This window comes from Hyperoodon ampullatus (assembly GCF_949752795.1).
Source record: "Hyperoodon ampullatus genome assembly, chromosome: 5".
Taxonomy (NCBI): Eukaryota; Metazoa; Chordata; class Mammalia; order Artiodactyla; family Ziphiidae; genus Hyperoodon; species Hyperoodon ampullatus.
Window position 1 is genome coordinate 86,270,086 of NC_136918.1, and position 26,515 is coordinate 86,296,600.

General features: G+C 42.7%; 1 protein-coding gene across 1 annotated transcript in view; it reads left to right on the top strand.

Annotated features, from left to right (window-relative positions):
* The window catches only part of DRD3 (dopamine receptor D3), a gene marked incomplete at its 3' end in the record, with an annotated part of 43,365 nt that extends 29,732 nt beyond the window's left edge, over positions 1 to 13,633 (top strand). The window contains 6 exon segments of the mRNA XM_079704877.1: positions 135 to 277; positions 7,458 to 7,654; positions 8,766 to 8,792; positions 8,794 to 8,844; positions 11,951 to 12,296; positions 13,437 to 13,633. Of these exon segments, the coding sequence (XP_079561003.1) occupies positions 135 to 277; positions 7,458 to 7,654; positions 8,766 to 8,792; positions 8,794 to 8,844; positions 11,951 to 12,296; positions 13,437 to 13,633 (961 nt within the window).
* Between the last annotated feature and the right edge of the window lie 12,882 nt (positions 13,634 to 26,515).

Sequence of the window (26,515 nt, forward strand, 5' to 3'; positions counted from 1 at the left end):
TCTCTAAGTTTCTCCAACCAAATTATTTTTCTCCTGCCACATGTATCAACCTGAGTATTTCTCTAGTAACCTCTTTCAACTTGTCTTTAGAACCTTTCTCATGATGCCCATCCTCTCTCCCCTCCCTTTCACAGGTACACTGCAGTGGTCATGCCAGTTCACTACCAACATGGCACAGGACAGAGCTCCTGTCGGCGCGTGGCCCTCATGATCACAGCTGTCTGGGTGCTGGCCTTTGCCGTGTCTTGCCCTCTCCTCTTTGGCTTCAACACCACAGGTAACAATGACGGCCCCACTTCCAATAGCAGCGTGATTCACAGCACATCTGAATGGCTGTGAGTGGTGCTGAGCCCTGAAATGTCTGACCCCTGGTCAATGTAATCAAATGTGGATGCTACAGACTGCAAAGCATTGGCCTTTATTGATTACGAATAAAATAGAAAACAAAACCTCTTCAATTAATGGCACAGTAATAATGTTCTGCCCCAATTAATGAAAAGTCTGCTTACTCCTATTTTGAAAGAAAAGCCATTGTATTCATTTGAAGAAATGTGCCAGTTAAAAAACTATGCTATATGAATAATTCAGGTGAAGTTTACTAACGAAAAGATGATAATTCGTAATGGATTTACAATGCAAAGTAACATATCATGAAAGCCCTGGAGTAGGGTATACATTTCTAACTTTTTATTCAATAAAAATCTTTTCTGGTGTTTGGGAACTAGGATGAATTCCTAAATTACTGGAGAATGTATTTTATATTTTTTAATATACAAAAATTTTGGCCATGGTGCTTGGCACACGGTACATCTTCTATTGGATGGATGGATGGATGGATGGATGGATGGATGGATGGATGGATGGATGGGTGGACGGACAAATGGATGAACAATGTGTATATCTGAGTTGTCTGGGATTTCAGATATGACACCAATCCAAACTGACACCTCACAGTGCCTTCAGCATGATCATCTTTCAGCCTCAAGAATTTCATGTGTTGAATGGAAACTATTAGCACATATAGTATAGTTACAGGTATTGAAAATAAACAGAGTGTTCACTAAGAGAGAACTGATTGACTCATGTTCCAGTGTTCATCTGGATTTCTTAGTTTCTCCATTTGAATTGATTCATTCAATTCCTACTATGTTACAGGTTCATGAATTGCTGGTATATATGTACAAGTCACGTAGCTGTGTACTTATATGTATACAGCTATATTATATGTAACACATTACATATAAATACAGGCAAATCTTAATTTATATATAGTCTTCAAAGAGTCATTTGCTGGTCAATTATTTAGAAGTCAAAATACATTTTGGAAGACAGAGGCTCTGGAGTCAGAAAAATCTAGATTCAAACTCCAGTTCTGCTGCTTAACAGCTGTGTCTGCTTGAACAAGTTACTTAACTTTTCTGTTAGGCTTCCTTGTTGATAAATTTGGGATAACAATATAGCACAGCATAAACTTGAACAAAATCAAATATGTGGACTAGGTCTATGTATTTAGTTAGGAAGTTTTCAATATTTATTTTTATATATGGCCTCCTACAAGTAAGTCCAGAACTTCATCTCTAAAATTATATGTTAGCTTGAACTCTTTATAATAGATGACATATTACTGCATGTGTCATATGTCTTTACTTATTACTGTTCAGGGTTGTAATCAAACCATGCATATCTTTATATGTGATTCAGGGTGAATTTTGACTCTCTATAATTTTCATTGACTCTAGAATCTAAGCCTACATATGTTATAACTCCACTTTACCTCCTTCACAGAGTTCTTTTACAAGTAAGTGAGGATTAAATTGGTATAACATACATAGATGTGCCAAGCACATATCACCTGCTCAAGGTTAGTCTTGTTTCTCTGCTGCATTAGAGGTTAAGTAACCAAGTTATCCAACAAAGATGTGCCTGGTTAACTCAGGGTGTTCCTAAAATATGATGTTGTTATCGTCTTTGCATTACTCTTTAATGCTTCCCATTATCAGTCACCAGTGTCACGTTATAAACACAAACATGTGTGTGCACACACATGCACCAAGGCGACATTCTCTAACATGACTGTAGAAGCTGACTATGGCGCTCAAATACCATTTCAATGAGTCTAAATGTGCTTTGGGGGTTAGTCCGATAACTAAGCCACCTTCTATATCTATGTTTCTATGAGAAAATGCCTTCTAAGTTGGAATTTGTAGTATGGGCCTCTTCCTACCACTGCTAGACCAAGGCAATCCTTAACCCGGCCAGCAGCAAAGCCCCACCAACTTTTGCTGGGTAGAGTGATTCCTCTTCCTCATTCTTAGAGGTTGGCAGGGGCAGTCTTTCTCATGCGTGCACATGGGCACACACACACACACACAGATACACAGACACACAGATACACACACAGAGAGATACACAGACACACACACACACACCCAGTAACACTTAGTCAAAATCTGACATTAGACAGAGTTCCCAGTTAAAGTCAACATATAAAGTGAAGAAGAATGGTGACCTAATTGCAGTGTTGTTACCACCAGTGAGATCATTATTGTTTCAGAAACAAAACTCAGAAAAATCTTTCCAAAAGGATTTTCAAATATAGAATTGAGAAGGCAAAAAAAGGCTCATGACTTATCACGTATAGGCTCACTTCTTTCTCAACTCTCTCTCTCTGTCTCTTACTTTTAAATGTATTAATTAGACTACAGTAGGCTCTCCACGTATTCATATATTGTGCTCAAGTGTCAGGTCCATTGTAAAAGCCCAGTAGATACTAGCTAGTGTTATTGTTTTTATTATTATTATGTATTAGAAAATGTTCCTCTGCCTCAAAATTTAACTATGTCCCTGCTCCAAGGGATATCTAAACAGTGGTAGTCCTGTTGGTGGTCAGAGAGCAGCCTAGTCATCTCATTCTAGAACATTAGTTCAGGGAATTCGTGAGCAGGACTCAAGGCAGAGAAGCCCCACAGGCCTTCTCTGCCTCAGTCTGACCTTCACAACAAAGCTTCATTATCCTGATAAATGTGGGTTCCTCCAGCACCTCTTACAGCTCTAAGGGATTTCCCAAGTTCATTCAAAAGCCCAATATAAATGACTTCTCTCGGCCATTTTTTTCTATTCCTCCTGTGAGAAGGAGAGGAGAAAAGGGCAGGATACTGCCAACAACACCTGGCTGGACTTTCATGAGGTGCAACACAAAACAGAACTTTCTGGCAGGGCTCTTCTTTTAAGGAAATGGGCTGCCACGTGGGACTCTGAATTGTCAGAGAACGTAACGTAGAGGAACGTTGAACTTCAGGTTCTTCTATCTTGGAATTGCTCTTATTGTCCGAAGAAAGAGTGACATGCATGTCTGGATGCACACCTAAAGCAGGATCTTGGGTCACAGAGAGTTCCAAGGCTGTGGGGCCTGGCTGACCCGTGTTGCCCCAGGTCCCAGCAGAGACCCAGCAGTCAGGAGCCAAATATCACATCCTCAACAGCCCCTGATGGCAGCGGAGGATGGAGTGTTAGTGCTAGAGGAAACCTGAAAGATCCCTGATCCTTTTATTTTACAGATAAGAAAAATAACTAGTATTTAAATGTCTGTTAAATCAGATAGCTCTTGGGTTATTAAAAATTCCAGAATGGATAAGCAATAGCTGGTGACCAGGGTTTAAGAAACTTTCAAGGGCAGAAAAACTGAAAGTTGAGAAATCCTACCAACTGACTTAATTTTCCTCTGAAACAAAGAAATGGAGGAGGGCTATTTAGATTTTAGCAATAGAATGCCTCACCTGGCTTTCAGAGCCCTGCATCTGGGGGTAGGGGGACTTGGCTGAGAAGCACAAAGAGAATACTAGGCTCATCTTCGATCAGATTCATTAAGATCTCCTGTCTTTGGAAACAAATTGAGGACAAATCCTTCAATGAACTAGAAGTTCATGAATCTCTCAACTCAACTTGCTTTTGACTTTGCCATTCACACGACTGTGGGGCTCAAGTTCCCAGGCTAGTGCACGAAAGACATCTAGTGTATCACCGAGCACAGCGCCTTGAATACAGCAGGTGCTCTGTAAACTTGTGTTGAATGAGTCAGTGGATGAGTCCTCATCATCGTTCTTTCCTCCTTAGCTGTTGAGATTAGTTGGGATAAACATCCCAATCTCGGAGGATGGGGAGTAGCCTCCTGGCCTTCCCTATTATGCTCCAGCCAGTGACTGCTGATGTGCTTATGGAAAATGCTCATCTGTACAGTCTGCTCGTTTATTCATCATTCATGTATTCATTCATTCAATAACTGTCATGCTGACAGCACACTACCCTTTCAGTTAAATAATCAAGACAAGGTACCTCATCTCCTGGGGAAGCCTATTTCCTGGGGGCCTCACTACCCTCACCACCTCCTCAGGACTCAGCAGAGAGAAGCTTTCAGAATTGCCGTGCGTGGTGTTTCACTCTGCGCTGCCCACAGGACACACACCCAGGCCAGGCCTGGCGGAGGCTGGGGCAGGGCCCCACTCACTGCCCAACTGCCTCCAGCATCACTCTGCTTGCTGACAGGCCTCACGGGGGCGCATAACATGGAGAAATTCTGGGAGAGGCTGCAAAACTCTGTCTAAGGACAGGCAGCAGTTTCTTAGGTAGGGAAGGAAGGAAGGGATGACAGTGCAGGTTCGGGGATTGTATACTGAAGATCTTCATTGATCAGCGATTTCGAAATAGCTATGTGCTCTCTCTTCACTCTGTTTCTCATACATATGCTTTCAATATTTCAACGTTTCAATATTTCAATGCTTTTAATGGAAAAATAAATACTTGCACATGATAAAACATAAGGTATAATGAGGTCTATATACAGACTTACCTGTACGTCTCCCTTCTACCCTAGATTGCCAGTCCCCCTGTGCCCTCCCTAGAAGTGAACACCCATATTCTTAAAAGATAATGCTCAGGACTTCCCTGGAGATCCAGTGGTTAAGACTCCGAGCTTCCACTGCAGGGCGCATGGGTTCAATCCCTGGTCAGGGAACTAAGATCCCGCATGCCACGCTTGAAGCAAGTGCATACACACACCGTGCGTGGACACATGTGAGTGTGTGTGTGTGTCCATGTTTACACAAATGGAAGCATACTATACCCACTTTGGCTCTTGGCTTTTTAAATGTAGTTGTTAATATATAAAATATAGAGGTCAGCCTCCCAAAACCCAGAGGAGGATAGAGAAGGGTAGATGGTATATCTGCAGAGATGCATGGAGACTACCCAGCACACCAAGGATGGTGACAAGACGAATAGGGGGAAAGTGACCCTGCCACCCCTCTGACACCCTCTCACTACAAAACGTGCTGAGGTACCTCCTCATTAGAGGAGGCATTTCAATCATAGTCAGACGCTGACAACAGGGGAGCTGACTGCAGGGGAGGGGTGATCACTGCCAGCATGGCTGCTTACAGATTCAGAAAGACCACCAGCCACCACCCTATCCTTACTCTCAACCCCACTCCCCTAGAAGACCAGAGGATGCCATTTTGGTGACGACTGTTCAGAGTTTTATGAGCCATTTCCTAAAAGATGATGATATAGGCTTTGGTGAGATGACATTAATTTTACCTGATTTTTACCCCCCTACAAAGAGAGTCAGAGAAGTTGGAGTAGCTCATAAAGATTCTGGTGGCAGGCCATCATTAAAATGCCTGACTTACTGAGCACTGAATACATGCTTTCTTGTTCGTTTTGTTTTAATTCTTAGCTGTTGCTCCCTTCTCTCCCCCACAAATATTGTTCCCTATAAGTCTCTCTCCAAATTTTCATTCCAAGTGATACCTTCCCTTTCAAGTTCAAAAAGCTCAGAGGAAGTATATAATAAATAATAGTAAAGAATAAATAATAATAATAGTTACCATTTCATCTCACAACCACTACATGAGACAATATTTTTGTCCTTCTTTTACAGACCATGAAATTGAGACTTGGCATAGTTAAGTAACATGACCAAGGTCACACAGTTAGTAAATGGAGACCTGGGTCTCCCACTTCAGGCTGCCTGGACTCTACCTACCTCCGTAGACCAAGAAGCAGAATGAGGGGCCCATGTGGCCACGGCCCTCTCCCCACCAGTTCACATCTGAGGCTGCATCTTCCGAGGCCAGAGTTTGGGTTGGAGAATGACCATCCCTTTATTAAGATTGGCTGGATGTGCCAACACCTGTTGCTGGCAGGACAAAGTGCAAATTTGTCGTACCCCAATAGTAGAGGGAGGTGGAGAGTCAAAATCATAGAAAGAACATTGGTTTGGGGGTCAAAATGACTAGAGGAACACATCCAGACTGTGTGATGTTAGACCACTTACCGAATAGCTCTGAGCCTTAGTCTGCTCATCTGAGAATAGAGACGGTAATGGCACCTGCCTACATCATGTTGCACATTTATTAGGTAAGATAATGTGTCTAAAGCCCTTGGAATCACCTGGAAGATATTAGTTTCCTTCCACTTTCTTTTTCAAGATGGGGCAAGTTGTAGGCCTTACTCTGGCTCCTGGAGGGATCTCAACATCTGCTAGTGAAGAAGACAGAGCTGCAGGGCCCCCTAAGGAGGAAGGCAAGGAGCGTTTCAGGACATAAAGCAAAGGCAAGGATGTGCCTCGATTCACATTGCCCATGATGACAGTAGGTTTACTGGCCCTTTTCCCATCTCAACCCTAAGCAGTACTGGGATTCGCCGAAAAATAGACTGGCCTGTATTCAGCCACCACCTGCCCAACAACTCAGATTCAAAATCGGGGACCTGGCACTCTCAGCAAAGAAGCCTTCCTCCTTCCTTTTATTGCATGCAACAATCCTCTGATGCCTCCACACAGGCAGGCCCTTTTCTGGGGGCTGCACCCCTCCTGGGAGCCTCTGCTCTGTTGCTCTGTGACACCCCCCAACCCCAGCCTCCCAGGCTGTGTTCCTCTGTGACGCTTAGTGCAGTATACGGAAGGGATCATGTGTCTGTCTAGACTGGGAGCTCCTTCAAGGGAGGACACTGTGTCTTATTCATCTTTGCAGCCCCATTGTAGAGCAGTGTCTGGCATGTGATCATTAGTAAATTTTCTTTTTAATGAACTGTGCATGACATCGGGATGAATTAGACCTCCTACGCTCAGCGAGAGGACGACGTAGGTGTCTGAGATGGCACCCTCACGAGTTAACAATCAGGCCATGTGTGCTAACTGCACAGTAAAGGGCTGTGGGGCACAAAGGAAGTAAGAGTCGCTCCTGGCTGAGAAAATCAAGCAAGGAAGCCTCCACGGAGGAGGCAGCACATAGACCGGGACATGATGAGGGGGTAGGTGGGACTGGCCAGTGCTTCTCGAAGCTCCACTGTGGATTTGATGGTGGAGACACCACACAGGATGTGAGGTCATATGTTGTGCCCCCCGCCGAGGTCCCATACTTGGCCAACTACTCTGCTCTCTCCCCTTGTCTCACTCCCAGGAGACCCCAGCATCTGCTCCATCTCCAACCCTGACTTTGTCCTCTACTCTTCAGTGGTGTCCTTCTACCTGCCCTTTGGGGTGACCGTCCTCGTCTATGCCAGGATCTACGTGGTGTTGAGACAGAGGAGACGGAAACGGATCCTCACTCGACAGAACAGTCAGTGCATCAGCGTCAGGCCCGGCTTCCCCCAACAGGTAAGCACCCTGGAGGGGCAGGAGGAAGACAGCACCCAGCCCCGTGGCCTCCAGCCTTGTGTCCAGCAGTGCATGCTTTTGCCTGTTCTGCCACATCGGGGACACACATCTGATACCCACCTTTTAATCAGCAGATATTGGCTAGGCTTTAAAGGTAGGAAATCCAATCTCAAAAGTGCATTGATAGTCTTCCCTAGAGCACACTTGACTTAGCGAGATGATAGGATAGGTTCTGGGCTTGTTCTGCTCCCCTTCAAAGTCTTTCATTGCCCCTAAATGGCCAGCTGTTCAGATGTCACACAGGTATGAAGTTTTAGTGTGGCAGCTTTACCATTCGCTGATGCCGGGTTTCCAGGAATGACTTTTTGGCCAGATCATTACATCATGAATCACTGGGGGTCCATTGAAACTTCTTGTCCTTTCTAGATCTGCCTCTGTGTGGAGGCACTAACCAGCTGAGGGAATGGGAGATGCTCATGACGCATTTTATTAGGTCTTTCAAGGCTCTGAAAAGGAAGGTCACTGAAATCTTCTGATTGCTTGGGCTGTAAATTCTGCTCATTCCAGTGCCTGGCACATGCTTCAAGGTGTACTTGAAGCATGAATGGATGAATACCAATCACTTGCAATCTGCTAGGGAAGAGACAGCAGGAATATTATACAGCCTCTGCCTTCATGTAGCTTAGAATCTTAGACAAGCCAATAAAACACACCTCCACCCAAAATTAATGAGCAGCCCAACACTGACTGGGACGTTTGCCAAATGTGAGATAAAGACAACTACGCATCTAAATATTAAATGCTGGAGAGGTTATGAGAAGACAAAAGTCCATATGCTCCGGAAAGGCTTCATAGAGTAAGAATTGAGTTTGATGTTGAAGGCAGGTACACATTGGATGTCTAGATCAACCTATAATGACTTGAATGAGAATCAGAACCTCAAACTCAAAGTCCCAAGACTTGCGTAGAGCAAAAATATTGGCCCCTGTGAAACAGGAGGTCAGGACCCAATACGGAGGATAAAAACACACTGTATTCAAAGCATTGTCACCTATATGGCCCAACTATATAGAGCTTAACCCACAACTGTTTCTCCTTCAACCCACCCTAGTCTTCCTGGCTACGGTTGCACCCTATGTGACAGTTTTTCAATAAGGGCCAGATTTCCATCAGATGCCATGGGGAAAATGGTGAGTAAGCCATGCCTTTGACTGTAGGAAAAGAATAAGAGACCCTTTCTCGAGACATTGGCTTGACTTAATTCCGCTTCCACCCCAAAATCAAGTTTAGCGCCAACCTCACACTTGCGCCTGTAATAAATAACAGATCTGAGATTCTGCCTGATTTGAGCTTCAGAATAGGCATTATCAAATAATATTCCAAAAGCATATGACTGTTGGGCTAGATTCCAATGACCAGAGCCAAGGACTCTTGAATGTGTTGTGAAGATACCATCCAGAACAACCTGCATTAGAGGAAACAGGGCATTGCTGAAACAGACATGAGCAGATCCAAGAAAAGCCGAAAAGGGAGACTAATGGGAAACTTTCAAGTGCCTTATTTGCCATTAAATATGGGGAAACCCAAGACAATTTCATAGTCACCCTGATTCTTATCCTTCCAATTCAAACCAGCCCCAAGAAAGCCAAGTGCTGCATGGAGCCTGAAGGTGTTAGATAAAAGACCAGTATTCCTCTCCCTGAGCTCCACAGCCAAGTAAATATTAGGAATGAAGCTTCAAAAACCCAAAATGATGAATGTCTAAGCCTCGTCTAATCTCCGTATAGTTAATTAACCACTTTTACACGGGCCGGCTGTAGCTATTACAGACTCTTGCTGTAAATGATTTTTTTTAATAGATAAGAGATTTAAAGTCCGAGAAGGCTCCAAGGCCAAAAGAAGGAAAAGTGTTGACTACAGAGGAGAGATTGAAGAGTCAAGAAGCTGGCATTGCCTGGAGTGTGGAGAATTGGGTTCTGTCCTGCCATCTGGGAGTGGAGGGCTCTGCCAGCCAGATCCAAAGCAATCCAATGTTTCTTCATGTCAGTCATGGAGGTGGTGATAAAAGTTTGCAGAGAGAGCTGAAAAATACACTCATCAATATAGAATCTTGGAAGAATCACTTTCCTTCTACATGACTGAATTTCCAAATCTGTGAAATGGAGGCAAGCTGTACTAGATCAGTGTTCTCAAATATAAGATTTCATAAATTTTTTTTTTTTTTTTTTGGCTGTGCTGGGTCTTCGTTGCTGTGTGGGCTTTCTCTAGCTGCCGTGAGTGGGGCCTACTCTTCGCTGTGGTGCATGGGCTTCTCATTGCAGTGGCTTCTCTTGCTGTGGAGCATGGGCTCTCGATGCACAGGCTTCAGTTGTTGCAGCACACAGGCTCAGTAGTTGCAGCACGTGGGTCCTAGAGCTCAGGCTCAGTAGTTGTGTCACACGGGCTTAGTTGCTCCACGGCAAGTGGGATCTTCCCGGACCAGGAATCAAACCCATGTCCCCTGCATTGGCAGGTGGATTCTTAAGAACTGCGCCACCAGGGAAGTCCCAAATCTGAGATTTCATAAGCATTCTCAAAAATTTGTCCCTAGTCCTTTAGTTTCAGAAATAATGCATCTTTTAGAAGATCACTAGATGCCAGCTCAATCATAAAATATAATCTTGGTTACAAATGGTCATTCAGATAAAACACAGTATACTTACATTAATTATTAGAAAATTCCATCAAAATGAAAACCAAATTTTAAAAAATATGTTATGATAGGATTCCTACAAACACCTCTGTGGAGCACAGTTTTTAAAACACTAAATAATCTTGAAGCCCACTTACATTCATTCATTCATTTATTCAATAATGTTTCTATGTTTGTTCAGTGTACCAGCCCTGTGTGTCTAGAAAACTATGATTCCTTGAACTAAGGAGAGACTAGTGAATGTTCTTGGTTGTTGACACTGACTAACTTATATAAAAAAGGAATTTACTGGAAGGATATCAAGTAGCTCAGACTCAACGAGAAGGCTGAAGAACAGCTTCAGAAGATGCTGTTCATGCCTAAGGAAGAATCTGGTTCAAATACCTAGGACACTGGACATTGACTGTCACACTGCTAGATGAATTCTGAAGTCTCCCTGCTTCATGAGCTCTAATTCAAGGTTGTAGGTGTGAATCTCCAATTGGCTGGGCTTGGTTCAGGTACCAGAGTTCTAGCTGCCCAGCGGGGAGGTCAGGGAGAGTGAATATCTGGCTTTTATGGCTTTAGTAAGGGTGCTGGGGAGTCCTGCCTTCTACTCAAGATTGACACAGCATCTGATTTTTCAAACATGGAAAGAAGTTCAGACGTTGGCACACATACGTCCTCGCAAAATACCAGAAACTTTCACGTATCTTCAGTTTCCTACCCTCAGAGTCTGCTCATCCCAAACCTGTTTCTTTTCATTTCCTTTCTATTTTACAAATGAGGCTCAGAGACATTTAATTAACTTGCCCAGGATGCATCAACTAAGTAGGAAGCTGAGATGAAAATCCTGGATTTTTTAAAACTTTTTATTATTGAAAATTTCAAAACTAAAAAAGTAGAAAGACAAATATAACTAAGCTTTCAGTAGTCATCAGCCAGCTCCAGCAATTATCAACTCATGGCCCCATCTTCTTTCAACTACACTCCCACCTACATTCACACCCCCCCACTGGATTGTTATGAAGCAAATCTCAAACATAACAACATTACAGCCAAAAATATTTCTCTAAGACTCTCTAAAGGATATGGGCTCTTTTATAAAACACATAACCACAATACCACATCACACTAAAAAATTTAATAATAATTCCTTACTATCATTAAATATCCAGTCAATGTTCAAATTTCCCCAATTGTCTTACAGATTTTTTATAGTTGGTTTATTTGAATCAAAATTCAAATAAGACCCATACCTGGTAAGTGGTGGTGGTGTTGTCACTGCAATTTATTTGTTGAAGAAACTGAGTCATTTGTCTTATCATTTCCCACTTTCCACATTTTTCTGCTTACATCTCAATGGTGCCATTTAACATTTTCCTCTGTATATCCAGGTCATTCTACCTTAAAAAGGCCAGGCTATAATTCTATTCTACCCTCCTCACGGAATTATTGTGATTCTCAAATGTTCTTTATGTGGTAGGTGCTTTTGAGTTGTAAAGGCGGAAGCAGATTTTGTTTGCCTTAACTTCCCATGAGCCCACCACTCTCAGATGCACCCTCTGTAGGTTTCACACAATGATGGCTTCTTCTTCCTTCACTGCATTCTGTTTCCCTTTCAGGAACATTCAGAAGATAAACAATATCCCCAGAAATGTCAGGACCCTCTCTTGTTACACCTACAGCCCCTCTCCCCTGGTCAGACACACATGGAGCTGAAGCGCTACTACAGCATCTGCCAAGATACTGTCTTGGGAAGACCAGGCTTCCAAGAAGGGGAAGGAGAGTTGAAAAGAGAGGGGAGGACTCGGAACTCCCTCAGCCCCACCATGGCACCTAGGCTCAGCTTAGAGGTTCGAAAACTCAGTAATGGCAGGCTGTCGACATCCCTGAAGCTGGGCCCCCTGCAACCTCGGGGAGTGCTGCTGCGGGAGAAGAAGGCAACCCAGATGCTGGTCATGGTGCTTGGTGAGTCAGGTTAAGTTGGGATGGGTTGGATTATGTTGGGTTAGGTTGAGTTCAGTGGAGCTGGTGGAGGATACTAAGGTAACCATATTTAACAGAAATTGGAAATCCAACGATTGTAATATTTATAAATGTTTATAATGTAAATGAAAAGAGTTTGTGAATAAATCTTAACTCTGGTGGAAATTCAAAACACCTAGACTGAAATTTATGAAACCGAACAAGTCACATAATTGAGCTGTGTTTTGTGTCTATCACTTGGAATTATAATGGATAAATCAAATAATAAGTAAGATAATGATTCATTAAAAGCATCTAGCACATACTGGATATTTCCTACCTGCTTACCTATTTTAAAATATTAAGTGAAAAATGTGAGGATGCAAAAAGACTACTGTCATATGGTATTATAACATCTAGATTATTTTAAATACAGAGAAAAAAAGACTGAAAATTAATTCACTCAGATGTCAAAAGTGATTGATTGTCTTTGTGTGGTGGGTGATTATTTCACTTCTTCCTACTTTTGCATGTTTACCCAGTTTTCCATAATGTATAAAATCAAGGCTGGTTTTTATAGTAGAAAAATATAAATTTATTTAAATAAAGAAATTAAAAATTGATAAGTTGTGGTACCATACAGAGTTAGTGAAGGTGAACATATCCTGTTCACTGTCACAGACAAGCCCCAAACTACTCATGTCTTAGGGGCTTCTCCTATCCAGGGAACCTCTATGTTAATCCCCTCAACAACCTTAACTATATGAATTGCATCTTTAACGTCTTTTTTCCTATCAGTGCCTAGGAACCTATCTTGCATGGATAGACATAAAATAAATATTTGAATTGAATTGAGAAGTAGAAAAGACTAGCGAAGGACTATCTAAAGATCAAACCAGAAAACTGATTTAGGAGCAAAGGCGTGGGATGAGTCAAAGATGTTAGCATCTAGTTTTCTCCCCTAAAAAAAAAAAAAGTGACTAATCACACCTGCTTCATAGGGTTGGTGTAAAAATTAAAAGGGTATGTGAAACTTCCAGGGTAGTAGCTGCCGTAAAGTAGACAACTGTGACTCATTTCCACGTTACAACAAAGGGAGTAAACAAACTCCTGACCCAGTTTTTCTCTTCCTTTGCAACCTAGGGACCTTCATTGTCTGCTGGCTGCCCTTCTTCTTGACCCACATTCTCAATACCCACTGCCAAGCATGCCACGTGTCCCCAGAGCTCTACAGTGCCACCACGTGGCTGGGCTACGTGAACAGCGCCCTGAACCCCGTGATCTATACCACCTTCAACATCGAGTTCCGAAAAGCCTTCCTCAAGATCCTGTCTTGCTGAAGGAGGAGAGAAGACTCCCTGTGCCCACCTTTAGCTGCCAGGCCACCAGGCCACTGGCCAGGGCCTTCTCGAAACGCAGTGTGACGTCTGCTGGCATGTGGCAGGAAGAAGATCCCTGAAGGCAAGATGTCCCTGAGTAGCGGGTATAACCAACTGCTTCCTCCAGAACAGACAGTTCTAGCTCCCCAGCTAAACTCTGACTTCACTCTGGCAATCTTCAAGTCGTTCGGAGGCCCCCAACTGATAAACAGTCATTCGGCGAGAAGATGATAGAACATGACTCCACACACAAACACAATTTTCATCAGAGGCATGATTCATTGTAGCGAAGGAAAAAGGAACAGATCTCATAATTCTCAACTTGCCAAGGGTCCTTGAAATCTCAGCCAGTAAACTGTCTTGCAGACAGCCGGTCTCACTTCCTTCAAACTTCTAATTAACTGTCAGGCTAACCTTGTACTTTCATGGGCCCACTCTCTTTGGTCCTTCCTTTCATTCATTGCATCCTGAAATACAATAGCAAGGCCAGTGCTTCCACCTCTCTGTAGAATCTGATTGGCTACATTTGATTTGGGAAATTCCTCACTCTGAGGGAAACATGGTCCCACACTGGGACCTGGACTTCCTTTTCAAACCTTGCTCCCCCTGTATTTTAGCTCTAACTAAGAAGCCCCTTTGATTCCATTTCCTTACTCTCAGAGTCTCAGTTCCAGAGTAATTTAAGATGGGGATGTTAAGTGACAAAGGAATGACAATGCCCACTACAGTATCACTGTTGAATCTTGTGGTTCAGAGCGTGCTTTAGATGTGTTTTCATAACGCTGTGAGGTTTTCCTACCCAGGTATCTCCATCTCCTGCTTAACAGAGATCCAATACTTTCAGACCCTGAAACCCATTAACTATTAAGTGTCTACAAGGTGCCATTCACCTCCCAGGTTCTGGATATACGACATTGAATAAGACAGCTCCTGCACTCAAGGAGCCCACCGCCTGCTCCTGTATTTGGCAGTTTACTTGTCTAAGGGTGGTAGGGACCCACCTAAACTGCCAGAGGACACAAGAACTGAGACAGACTAGCTGTCCAAAGCCATCATATGGACAGTCTTTGTAAAGTCCTAATGCAGATGCTAGACATTATCCTCTCACAATTGAGATTAAAGGTATAGTAGAAACAATGTGTAAATATCATTCAAAATTGCATTTATAAGAAACTTGAATATCCTCACATTTACCTTTTCACCTACAGAAGCTATTTCTTACTGATTACAGAATCAAGATACAATCTGTGGATAATTTATGAAATGTTATCATCCTGAGCTTCAATAAATTTACTGTTAAGACCTGTTAGGGCATAGGCGTGACAGATACCTGCTGCAATGCTGTTAAAACCTCAAAAAACACAGGAATTGTATATGGAATCTGAGGGATCCCTTGCCCCTTCTTATTCCTCTAACCCTTAAGTGTATAAGGAGGAAATATATACCCCCCCCAGTGAGTCAGTTATGTTACTCCTAAATGCTTTTAATGTCTCTCTCTCTCTCTCTCTCTCTATATATATATATATATGGGTTTTTTTTTTTGGTTTTTTTGGGTTTTTTTGCACAGGCCTCTCACTCTTGTGGCCTCTCCCATTGCGGAGCACAGGCTCCGGACGCGCAGGCTCAGAGGCCATGGCTCACGAGCCCAGCGACTCCGCGGCATGTGGGATACTCCCGGACCGGGGCACGAACCCGTGTCCCCTGCTTCGGCAGGCGGACTCTCAACCACTGAGCCACCAGGGAAGCCCTAATGTCAATATTTAATGCCAATATTTTTAAATGTTATCATTGATAACAATGCTCTCTGCCCACTAGTTCTTGTACCTGGAGCCGTCTAGCTCAACAGGTTTATGGCACAAGCAGAACTAGGGACTGAGACAATTAAATATCAGAAGAAGTCAAAGTACGTGATTCCTAAGTTTTTTCAAACAGAATAAACAGCAAATGGGTGGGAGAGTGGGGTGAAAGACCACAGAATTTCATGTCAAAATCAGAGTTTTAAAGAGAGAAATATAAACAGCATCAGTATTCATATATTTGTGAGGAAAAGTGATAGCAAATATTTTGTTGCATTTCTTTACATCAGGTCATCCAACCCTTACGATGACTTTAGGAAGATAAATATCGTTTTGTAGGTGAGGAAACTGAGACCGAGGGAGGTTAAGAAATTTGCCTCAGGTCACACAGTCAGTAAGAGCCAGGATTCAAGAGCATGCCTGCCTGATTCCCAAGCTCATGCAATTAACCACTATGGTGCACTGCCTCCCACCAGAGTGGCAAAGGGGTGGGGAGAAAAAGATGGAGCAAGATCCCTGGGAGAGCCTCACCCTGCCCCACCTACCTCCGCCTTAGACTTTCCTGAGAACCCAGCCCAAGGCATTACTCTCACTCTCCTGCCATATTCAACCTCTGAACCAGTCACATGGGACATGCATAACCTATTTTTATAGAATCATGGAACAGACCCGAGGGAGTATTTGGTCCTACCCACTCCTTCATTTACAGAAAAGGAAAGTGAGGCCAGGACTTGTTGACGCATGGTTGGATAATGACACACAAGTATTCAAATCCGCTGAATCCTAGTTCAGTGCCCTTTCTACTTTATCCCACTCCCTGAGAAGCCCATAAAAACTATAAACTCCACACAGGTACAAGGATAAAATCGTATTGTCATCTCCATCGTTAAACTGAGAGGCACTTTTTTCCCTAGATAGTATCTATTAGGAGACAACATCTCCTTCCCAGGATTTTCTTCTGATCCAGGAAGAGCCTCCTGGTGGAATCCCAAACACATCTCCCAAGCACTCACTTCAGTCTCTTCATCCTGGGATTCTGCATTCTATCTCTTCCAACTCTACATTCCCAACATGAATCAGTACGCTTGACCTCAGAGCTCGCTACTTTCAGAGCCAGTATGACTCTGGAGAGATGTTGGCCTGAATAAAGCAGAGCAGAGTTCTTGGGGCAAACCAGGTCTGGAGCCCAAAGACACCTCACAACAGTCCATTCTACTTGGGTGAAATGCAAACAGCATCGAAATCCAAACAGATTACAATCAACATTCAACTCTAGACTTTAGTAAATATTTTCTTCTTCTAAGTCACCATCCTGAAAAAATTCCATTCATCACTCATTTATTAAATCAGTCCCTTATTCAATAAATAAATTGATTACCTTCTATGTGTTCAGCATGATGCTTGGTGCTGGGAACATGATCAAGGAAGACATAGTCCTTGCTTTCAGAAGCCTGTAGACCACTGGGGAGGTAGAATTCCTGTGTACAGTGATGACCTGCTTGTCATCTATAATAAAGGGAATTCATGGTGTCTGGAAATCCCATATTCCGCCTTGAGAAGGCTTCGCAGACGTGTTGCCAGGGTTGAGGCATAATGAAAAAGTAGGAAGAGTGTTCTCGGCAGAGAAAACCTCTGAAAAGTTAAAGAAACAAACAAGCAAGGAACATGCAAGGAATCTCAAATAATTCCAACTGGCTGTAGAGAAAAGATCCTACAGATAGCACAGGAAAGGAAAGGGCCGCATCTTTGGAGACATCCTCTGGCTCTGCTCAGGTGGCAGCTGAGCTGGTGGTGACACCTCTCACAGAAAATCTCAAGATTTTGCCTCCACTTTCCTCCAGGTGGGCAACATGCATCACAGAACATTTATCACTGACTAACTTAACTACCTCTCTCTGAGCTGCAGTCAATTTCAGCAAACGCAGAATTCGATTCGAATTCTCTGTTCTTTTATCTACAAGAGGAGGGATGGCTTGTTGGGTGTCTGTAGAGTCAAAGATGATTAAAATAAGGCAGTTCAGAGAGTTTAGATCAGAAATCAAGGGAGGTCAGGCAGAGAGATTTGTTTTTCTGAATGCTTGGGTCAGAACTAAACAGAGAGACAGGTTAAGGGATTTGCTAGAAACTGGCCGTTTCCTAGAGATCCTGACTCCCAGGCCTCGTATGGTATCTGCTGACATCAGAAAACTGAAAAAACTTAATTTGAATCAACACACAGAGAGCAGAGAGCAGATGACAGGCAATTAATTTGATTCCTCCTTTCTACCTAATTCTCTCCTCATCAGCTTAGAAAGGGAGTGAGTTTCCATGACTACCTCCTGCCACGGAGACTCAGTTGAAGGTGATGCCAGGCAGCTCAGCTTTGTAGTACACACTGGCAGAGGCCGAATCTGAAGTCTGTGCCAAGCACAAGACCTGGGGCCTCTCGCTCCACCTACCCTCACCTCAATTAATCACCCAGCCTCCACCACTGTGCAGCAAGTCCCTGCTTTGTGCAGTCTGCTGGGTACTGGGACGAGCGGAGAGATGGCCATAGGCCACTGAGGATGGATGTGCCCCAGAGAGGGGGCTGGGCTGAACCCAAGGTTTCTCTGACCAGCTTATGGGAAAAACAATGGACAGAAATGAATCAAAAAGACTGGAGGACTAGCAGGGACAAGTGACCTTGGGCAAGTGTCTCACCTCTATGAGTTCCAACCTCCTCATTAGTAAAATGGTGACCTGAAGACCTAGCCTTCTTCATAGACCATTGAAAGATTAAGTAGCTAATTTTGTGTGTGTGTGTGTGGTACACGGGCCTCTCACTGTTGTGGCCTCTCCCGTTGCGGAGCACAGGCTCCGGACTCGCAGGCTCAGCGGCCATGGCTCACGGACCCAGCCGCTCCGCGGCATGTGGGATCTTCCCAGACTGGGGCACGAATCCGTGTCACCTGCATCGGCAGGCGGACTCTCAACCACTGCGCCACCTGGGAAGCCCTAAATAGCTAATATTAAAAGTGCTTTATTAACTACAAAACTCTAACAAATGTAAGAGATTATTATTATCATTGATATTATTATTTCCCCCCTAAGCAACTGTTTCTATGCTAACTATCTGGTTCACAGCCCACCTTTCTTTCTCTTTGCTGATTCTCTAATAGTCTCAAGTTATTAGGCATAATCTGTTCAGCCTCCCACTTGAAACTGATTTTTCTCTTGTCTTTTATTCCCCAAATGTGCCCAAGATACTTGGCTGAATTTGTAGTCAGATTGTTAGGCAATTGGCTAGTCCCTTTCCCTGTTCACACAGCCAAGTACACAAGTGTGGCATGATCTAACACCAGACTGACGGCAGATGCTCGCTTGCTAAAGTGACCTCAGGGCCTCTCTTCCTCTCCTGGCCAGGAAAAAGCAGCAGAACACATCTATTCCTTAGGACTTTCCAGCTTTGTTCCTCATGACGTCTGAGCCAAACATGCTTTTCTCTTTCTCCATCTCTTCCCTCCTGAGACAAGTGCATTGGATCTGGTGCAGTAGTTTCCTGGGGCTACTGTAACAAATTCCTACAAACTGGGTGGCTTAAAACAACAATAAATAAGTTTATTCTTTCACAGTTCCGGGAGCTGGAGTCCAAAGCCAAGGTGTTGGCAAGGCCATGCTCTCTCCGAAGGCTATAAGGGAAGATCCTTCGTTGCCTCTTCCTAGTTTCTGGTAGCTGCCAGCAATCCTTGGTGTTCCATAGCTTGTGGCAGCATGACTCCAATCTCTGCTTCCATCTTCACCTGGGGTTCTCTCCTGTGTGTCCATGTCCAAATTTCACTCTTCTTATCAGTCATTGAATTAGGTCCCACCTTAATCTGATATAACCCCATCTTAACTCAATTACATCAGCAAAGACCCTATTTCCAAATAAGGTCACCTTTACAGGATCTGGGGAATTAGAACTTCAACATATCTTTTTGTGGGAACACAAATAAATCCATAAGCTATGGTGAAAGTGATCTGAAAGGCAGGAGGACTTGGAACTTGGATGACTTGGGGAAGTGTACAAAGCTCTGTCATTCAGAATATAAGAGGTCTGATTTCAGCCTTGGCATATAGTCCTTTTAGTGGCCCTGAGTCAAATCTGCAGACTTCCTGGAACTCAACTTTCTTATCAGTAAAAGTGATAAGTCTGAATTCCTAAGCTATGACAAGACAAGTTAAAATAATTCTAGAAGGATATAAATTATCTTCTGAGCCCTAAAAGCCTACAAATATGCTTATTAATAAAAGTCAAAACTGTTCAGAAACAACTCTTAGTTGCTTCTCTGGGTCTTAAGAAAAAAAAACCTAATTCAACGGCAATTAGGGGCTGAGGAGGAAAGCTGATGGAATATCATGTAGGTCTCCTACTCCATGTAGCACCACTTCAGACTGACTAAGGTGGAGGAGGGTGTTTTTTCCTTTAAGAAAAACAAACATAATTGAGTTTTGCATTATGGTTTGAGCAGACTCCATAAAACTCCATAGTAAAGACTTAAAAAGCTTACAGTTCTGGCTTCCCTGGTGGCACAGTGGTTAAGAATCCACCTGCCAATGCAGGGGACATGGGTTCGATTCCTGGTCCGGGAAGATCCCACATGCGCGGAGCAACTACGCCCATGCGCCACAACTACTGAGTCTGTGCTCTAGAGCCCGCAAGCCACAACTACTGAGCCCGCATGCTGCAACTACTGAAGCCCACGTGCCTAGAGCCCATGCTCTGCAACAAGAGAGGCCACCGCAATGAGAAGCCCACGCACCACAACGAAGAGTAGCCCCCGCTCGCTGCAACTAGAGAAAGCCCGTGCGCAGCAAGGAAGACCAAACACAGCCAATAAATAAATCAATATATTTATTTTTTTAAAAAAAGCTTGCAATTCATCACAGTGTATAATTATGGGATTTGAGAGTTGGAGGGGACTTTACTCCAATCCCCTGGTTATTGTAGAAATTCTCTCTAACATCTCTGATTCGTTATCACCCAGCTGTATTAAGGAGCTGGTTCACTTCTTTCCAAGACATATAACAAGTTATCCTTTAGAAAATCCTGCCCTCTTTTAAGCCAAAATTTGCCTTCTTATAAAATCCACCTTTTGGTCCCTGTTCTCTCTTCTGTTCCATCTTCTCAATGATAGCCTTTGTGCGATTAAGACAGTTCTCCAAAGTTTCAATCCCTATATCTCTACTTCAAGTTACATTTTCTTACACTCTCTATCTTGGTTGCTTTCCTCTGGATGTAACCATGTTGTTAGTGTTTCTCTTAAAATATGAGGCCACAGGGGCTTCCCTGGTGGCGCAGTGGTTGAGAGTCCGCCTGCCGATGCAGGGGACACGGGTTCGTGCCCCGGTCCGGGAAGATCCCACATGCCGCGGAGCGGCTGGGCCCGTGAGCCATAGCCGCTGAGCCTGCGCGTCCGGAGCCTGTGCTCTGCAGTGGGAGAGGCCACAACAGTGAGAGGCTCGCGTACTGGAAAAAAAAAAAAAAAAAAAGATAATATAGTATTGGCATAAGAATAGATATATAGATAACTGGACAGAATTAAAAGTCTAGAAAGAAATCCTTACATTTATGCTTAATTGATTTTCAAAAAAAGGCAATCTGTTAGTGAAAGGAAAGCCTTTTAAACAAATGGTGTTAGGACAGTTGGATATTCATATGCATAAACATGAAATTAGACCATCCCCCCATATTAATTCAATATGGATCATAGAATTAAATTTAAGAGCTAAACAATAAAACTTTAAAAAGAAAACCTAGGTAGAAATCTTTGGACCTTAGGATAGACAAAGATTTCTTAGATATAACGCTATAAGCACCTTAAAAAAGAAAAAAGTGATAAATTGATCTTGTGAAAATTTAAAACTTTGCACTTCAAAAGACACTAATTAGAAACAGCAGACTGGCTTGCAAAATATTTGCAAAACACATATCTGATAAAGGACTTGTATCCAGAATATACAAAGAACACTTACAACTCAATAATAAGAAGACAACTCAATCTAAAAATGGCAAAATATTTTAATGGATATTTTACTGAAAAAGATAGAAAAGTTGCTTATAAATACATGAAAAAGGCACTCATCATTTTCATTAGAGAATGACTAAAAAATTTTTAAAAAGACAGACAATAACAAATGTTGGAGAGGAGGTGGAGAAATGAGAATCCTCATACATTGCTGATAGGAATGTAAAATAATGCAGTCACTTTGGAAAACAGTTTGGCAGTCTCTTAAAAAGTTAGATATAAATTTACCGTATCATCAGGTGATTCTGCTCCTGGGCATCTATCCAAGAGAAAGTAAATAAAACAAATATCCACACAAAGACTTGCACATTATATTCTTTGCAGCATTATTCATAATAGCCAAAAGTTAAAAACAACCCAAATGTCCATCAGCTGGTGAGTGGATAGACAGATTGTGGTGTATCTGTAAAACAAAATATTATTCAACAACTGGTTGTACATGCTGTGACGTGGACAAATGTCAGAAACTTTTACTAAATGAAAGAAGCAAGCCACAAGAGACTATGTATTGTATGATTCCATTTATATGAAATGTCCAAAAAGGCAAATTTCTAGAGAAAGAGAGAAGATTAGTGGTTGCCTGGGGCAGGGAGATGTAATGGGCATGAGGATCTTACTGGAATGATACAAATGTTTTAAAACTGATTTACTGTGATGGTTGTACAACTTGGTAAACTTACTAAAAATCACTGAGTTATACACTTGAAGTATGTGAATTACACACTATGTAAAATATGCCTCAATAAAAATGTTTTTTTAAAAAAAGACCTGTAAATTTGCAGAGTCCCAAATAGCAGGGACAAGAAGTACAAAATTCCTCAAGTGTATCAGAGAGAATAATGTTAAGCAGTGGTGCTTGTACTTCTACTTCTCATTTCCCAGATCCATGTATTTTACTGATTGGATTGGAATCATATAAGGGTCTTTGGTTTAGAGTATATACTCTCTCTGAAGTCTGGTGCCCATCATCAGAAGGCATCATCTCCAAGCTGATGCCTCTACCGTGCATCCAAAAAGCTGTTGCACATCCATTAGACTAGCAGCTTCTGGGAGGTGTAATATGTGATAGAAACAGTGGATCACATGGTCATGTGCATACGGCCATCCCTCCATCCATACAAGCAATTACCTGGGTCTGAGGTAATGTTTGTCAGGATTCTATTCCAGTGGATCGAGTATCACATAAGCACTGTTGGGCTAAGATTGTATGAGTAGGAAAGGTAAATCCATACTGGAAAATGTGTCAATTCCTATAAAGAGGAATCACAAGATGGAAGGTCCCATTGTAATAAACTTTCCATTAAGGAGCTGATGGGTCTCTTCAAGAGGTGGAGCCATATTGGGAGCTCATTGCTGGTGTTTTTTGGTGGTAGGCTGGATATTCAACAGTGGCAATAATTAGATCAGACTTAAATAGCTGGAGCCCATGTTTTGGGGCCATGCGTAGCTTCCATCCTTGCTACCATTTCACAGGCCATGGTTGTTGTACTTGTTCATTACCATCATATTTGGGCAACTGAGTATTCTTTTCTGTCTCCATTATGTAAGAGCAGAACTGTCTTCTCCTGGTGATAAAGGTCAGTGAGCCTTGCTAGGATGGTGGCTCCATTTCTTACCTACTAGTGCATTAATGTGCCTTTTGTGCCAGCACTGATAGAAGTTGGCTGACATCAACTAGCTAAGACATTCTGTTGCTTAGGTTGTAAAGCATCAACTGGCCAAATCATTCACTACTGCCCATGAGTGATATATATTCTTACCTCAAAGTATTTCTCTTGACAGGCATACTACCTGAGGCTTTGTCCCTTAAAAAGAATTCCCCTTATCCTTGGATTAAGTCTGTAACCCTCTAAAATCCATCCTGGCAAGGGGAATGGAATACCATGATTGGTTTAGCCTTAAACCAGTCATTTGCAATGGAATCGATGTCAGGCTTCCTGATCCATGGTTGGTAGAATCTAATCTGTTCCCCTGTGTGAAAAGCCTTCAGCCTTCAGGCACCTCTCCCTTTTGCTGTAACCCCCAATGGATTACTGATAGAGGCACTGGGAATCCCTCTGCACTGCACATTATTTCAATTTCCTGGCATTTAATTCCTCCAGCTCTAGAAACTTAAATCCACTAAGAGAGGTTCCATGTTTTCTTAATGTCTCACTTACGTGGGACTTCAATTCTCCTTGCACCTCCCTTTCAAAATTGAAAGTGGTATATCCTGGTACCCCCTTCCTCTGGTTCCTACATTTGAAAGTTGGTTTTTATTTTCCCCAGGCCCCCTAGGGAACTGAGCTGAGTTCCATCTTCTATTTCCATAAGAAGCCCACTCACACTAAGCAATTAACAAGCTTTAATGGAATTTACCCAAGATCTGAGCCCAGTGGGGAAGAGAGGGGGTGCAGATCACCATCTCCCTGGCTTGGTCTTTCTCCTGTATCTTCTCACCACCTTTCTCCCAAATTTGGCCTCAGGGCTCCCAAGTCTTCTCCTATCTTTTTTTGTTTGTTTGTTTTTCTTCTTCTTCTCCTGTCTTTGATGCCCAGACTCCGGGAATCTTCATTCCTTTTCCAAGTGGGATAATATCATAATATCAATATACTCCTTCCACACTAGCTAAGAGAAATACAATTTTTTCCCATCTTTTTGCATGTCGGTGAAGACAAAACAATATAAACAATAGAAAAAAGTAAGAACTACTTAACTTATGTTAACATTATACCATCTCACTTACTGAAAGAGCAAGTTGCTCCATGTTTGGGCTTCTCCTTACCATAACAAAGCTTTTAGGGTCCTTACAGCAGTCTTCAGCACTTTTTGTAAGGCTAGGTTTATTCCCAACTTTAGCCTCCCTTATTCTGTTTTTGAAAGTTCATGACAGTCTTTTGTGTTCAAGCTCATCTGTAATCCACTTTCCCTGTCTTTTGTGCATGTCCTTTTAAAAGCTTGAGCTCTGCAGAGAGCTCCCTGTACAACCACCTCCTTCTTTAGATGTCCCCTTTTATCCCTGGATTATTTCCTATTATATTATAATCAGGATTTTATTGTTTAAATCTCCCACCTCCCCCAAGTCATATTCCATTCTAAAGTCTCACATCACAGAATCACACCTGTGGTAAATACTCTTTTGAAGTGAAGAGTTAATTTGTAATGCAAATAATTTATCTCATTTTATTATTTCTTTATCTCATTTTCAAGTAGGAATTTTCATATATCAAATTTTCGTAAAGACAAATTAGGAGCAAATTCTTTCACACCTTTTTTCTTCTCCGTTACTTACTCTCCTTCCCCCTCCCCCTTCCCTCCTGTCTTTTTCCCCTCTGTTTTCCTGCTTCCTTCCAGGATCTGTGTAAGACCCCTGGGCTTCTCTTCCAGGCACTGCTTTTGTTGGACTGAAATACCTTCTGTTCATGTATTGGAGTGAGCCTTTGTTGTACCAGGCAAACTCACCTACCACCTGCCTCCAGAAAACTCATGAGCGGAGCCAAGTGAAGAAAGCACTTCTACAGGGAATTGGCTGTCTCCACCTGTAAACCCTGACAGCTGGGGATTTCCATCTCCTAACTGTTCTACTTCTGTCAACTTCAATTGAAGTCCACCTTCTTCAGCTGACAAACTCTAAGGAGTAAATCTCTGCCTCAGCCTCCTCAGTGAGGGCAATGAACTCTGTCCTGTCTACAGAGCTGTTGAAAAAAAATCACGTGGAAGAAACTATAAACTGGAAACCATGATCTATCTATACAAGAATATCTATTACTTGTACTTAACATAGATATGTTGCCTGAAAATATCAGAGATGGGAGTTATGAGTTGGAACTGGGTAAAAATGAACAATCTTTAGGGAGAATTTTGAACAAGGAATGCTGAGAACTGAGTTTTTAAAAGGTTTATTTTATTGAAGTATAGTTGATTTGCAATGTTGTGTTAATTTCTGCCATACAGCAAATTGATTCAGTTATACATATATATATATACATTATTTTTCATATTCTTTTCCATTATGGTTTATCCCAGGATATTGAATATAGTTCCCTGTATTATACAGTAGGACCTTCTTGTTTATCCATTCTACATATAATAGTTTACATCTGCTAATCTCAAACTCCCAATCCATTCCTCCCCTACCTCCCCCTCTTGGCAAACACGAGTCTGAGAACTGAGTTTTTTAAATCAAGAATTGCCCTGTCCCCACCTCTCCCCATGGGGGTGGCCCTGGGTTTGTGAAAACCAGGGGTGGCCTGTCTGTATTGTATTTGTGGTATCCGGTTGCAGCGCCCCCCTACATACCTGACTCTAGGGATATCGCAGAAGAGGGGCAGACCAAGATTATAAGGGTCATGCAGGGTACGTAGGGGTGGAGTGTGTGGTCAGGCCACTCAGGATGGCTGTTCTCTTGCTCTCCGTACATCCCCTGCCTGACCAGTGCCTGCTTCACCTGTATCTTACTCATGACTGACTTTCCTACATACTTACCTCAGGCCCCAGCTAGTGATTGTTCTTATCAAAGGGGCGGTGAAGGGTGTGACCCTCTACTGGTTTCTCTGGTAACTAATGAGCCCACCTGACATGTCACTTCCCCTATAACTGGTAATCTTCTCCTCCGCCCCCAATGAAGCCTGCAGCCACCTGCGGCCATACACAGTGGGGTGTCACTCCAGGACCTTTCTTCAGATGTGTAAGTTCCCCTATCGAGAAAACTACTGATGTCCCCCCCCAAAAAAAAATGCCCGGTCCCCACACATATGGGGATTAAAGCCTGAGAATGTAGGAGGGTTTCATGAGATAAAAATGTTACTACCTCTTAGATGATTTGTCTCACTTTTGAAAATACTATAAAGACAAAACTGTCCAGAAGACTGAGATAGAGGGAGGGGAGTGGAGATAAGGGCAAGTCTTGCTCAGGATTTGCAAAGGGAGGTAAAGTGAGGGAGCAAAGAGTCTGTGAGATAATGGAAGTTGTGCTGTGTAGAGTAGAAATTAAAAGGAAGTAGGAAAACAGCTTGATCAAGTGAAAATAAACTCAAGTT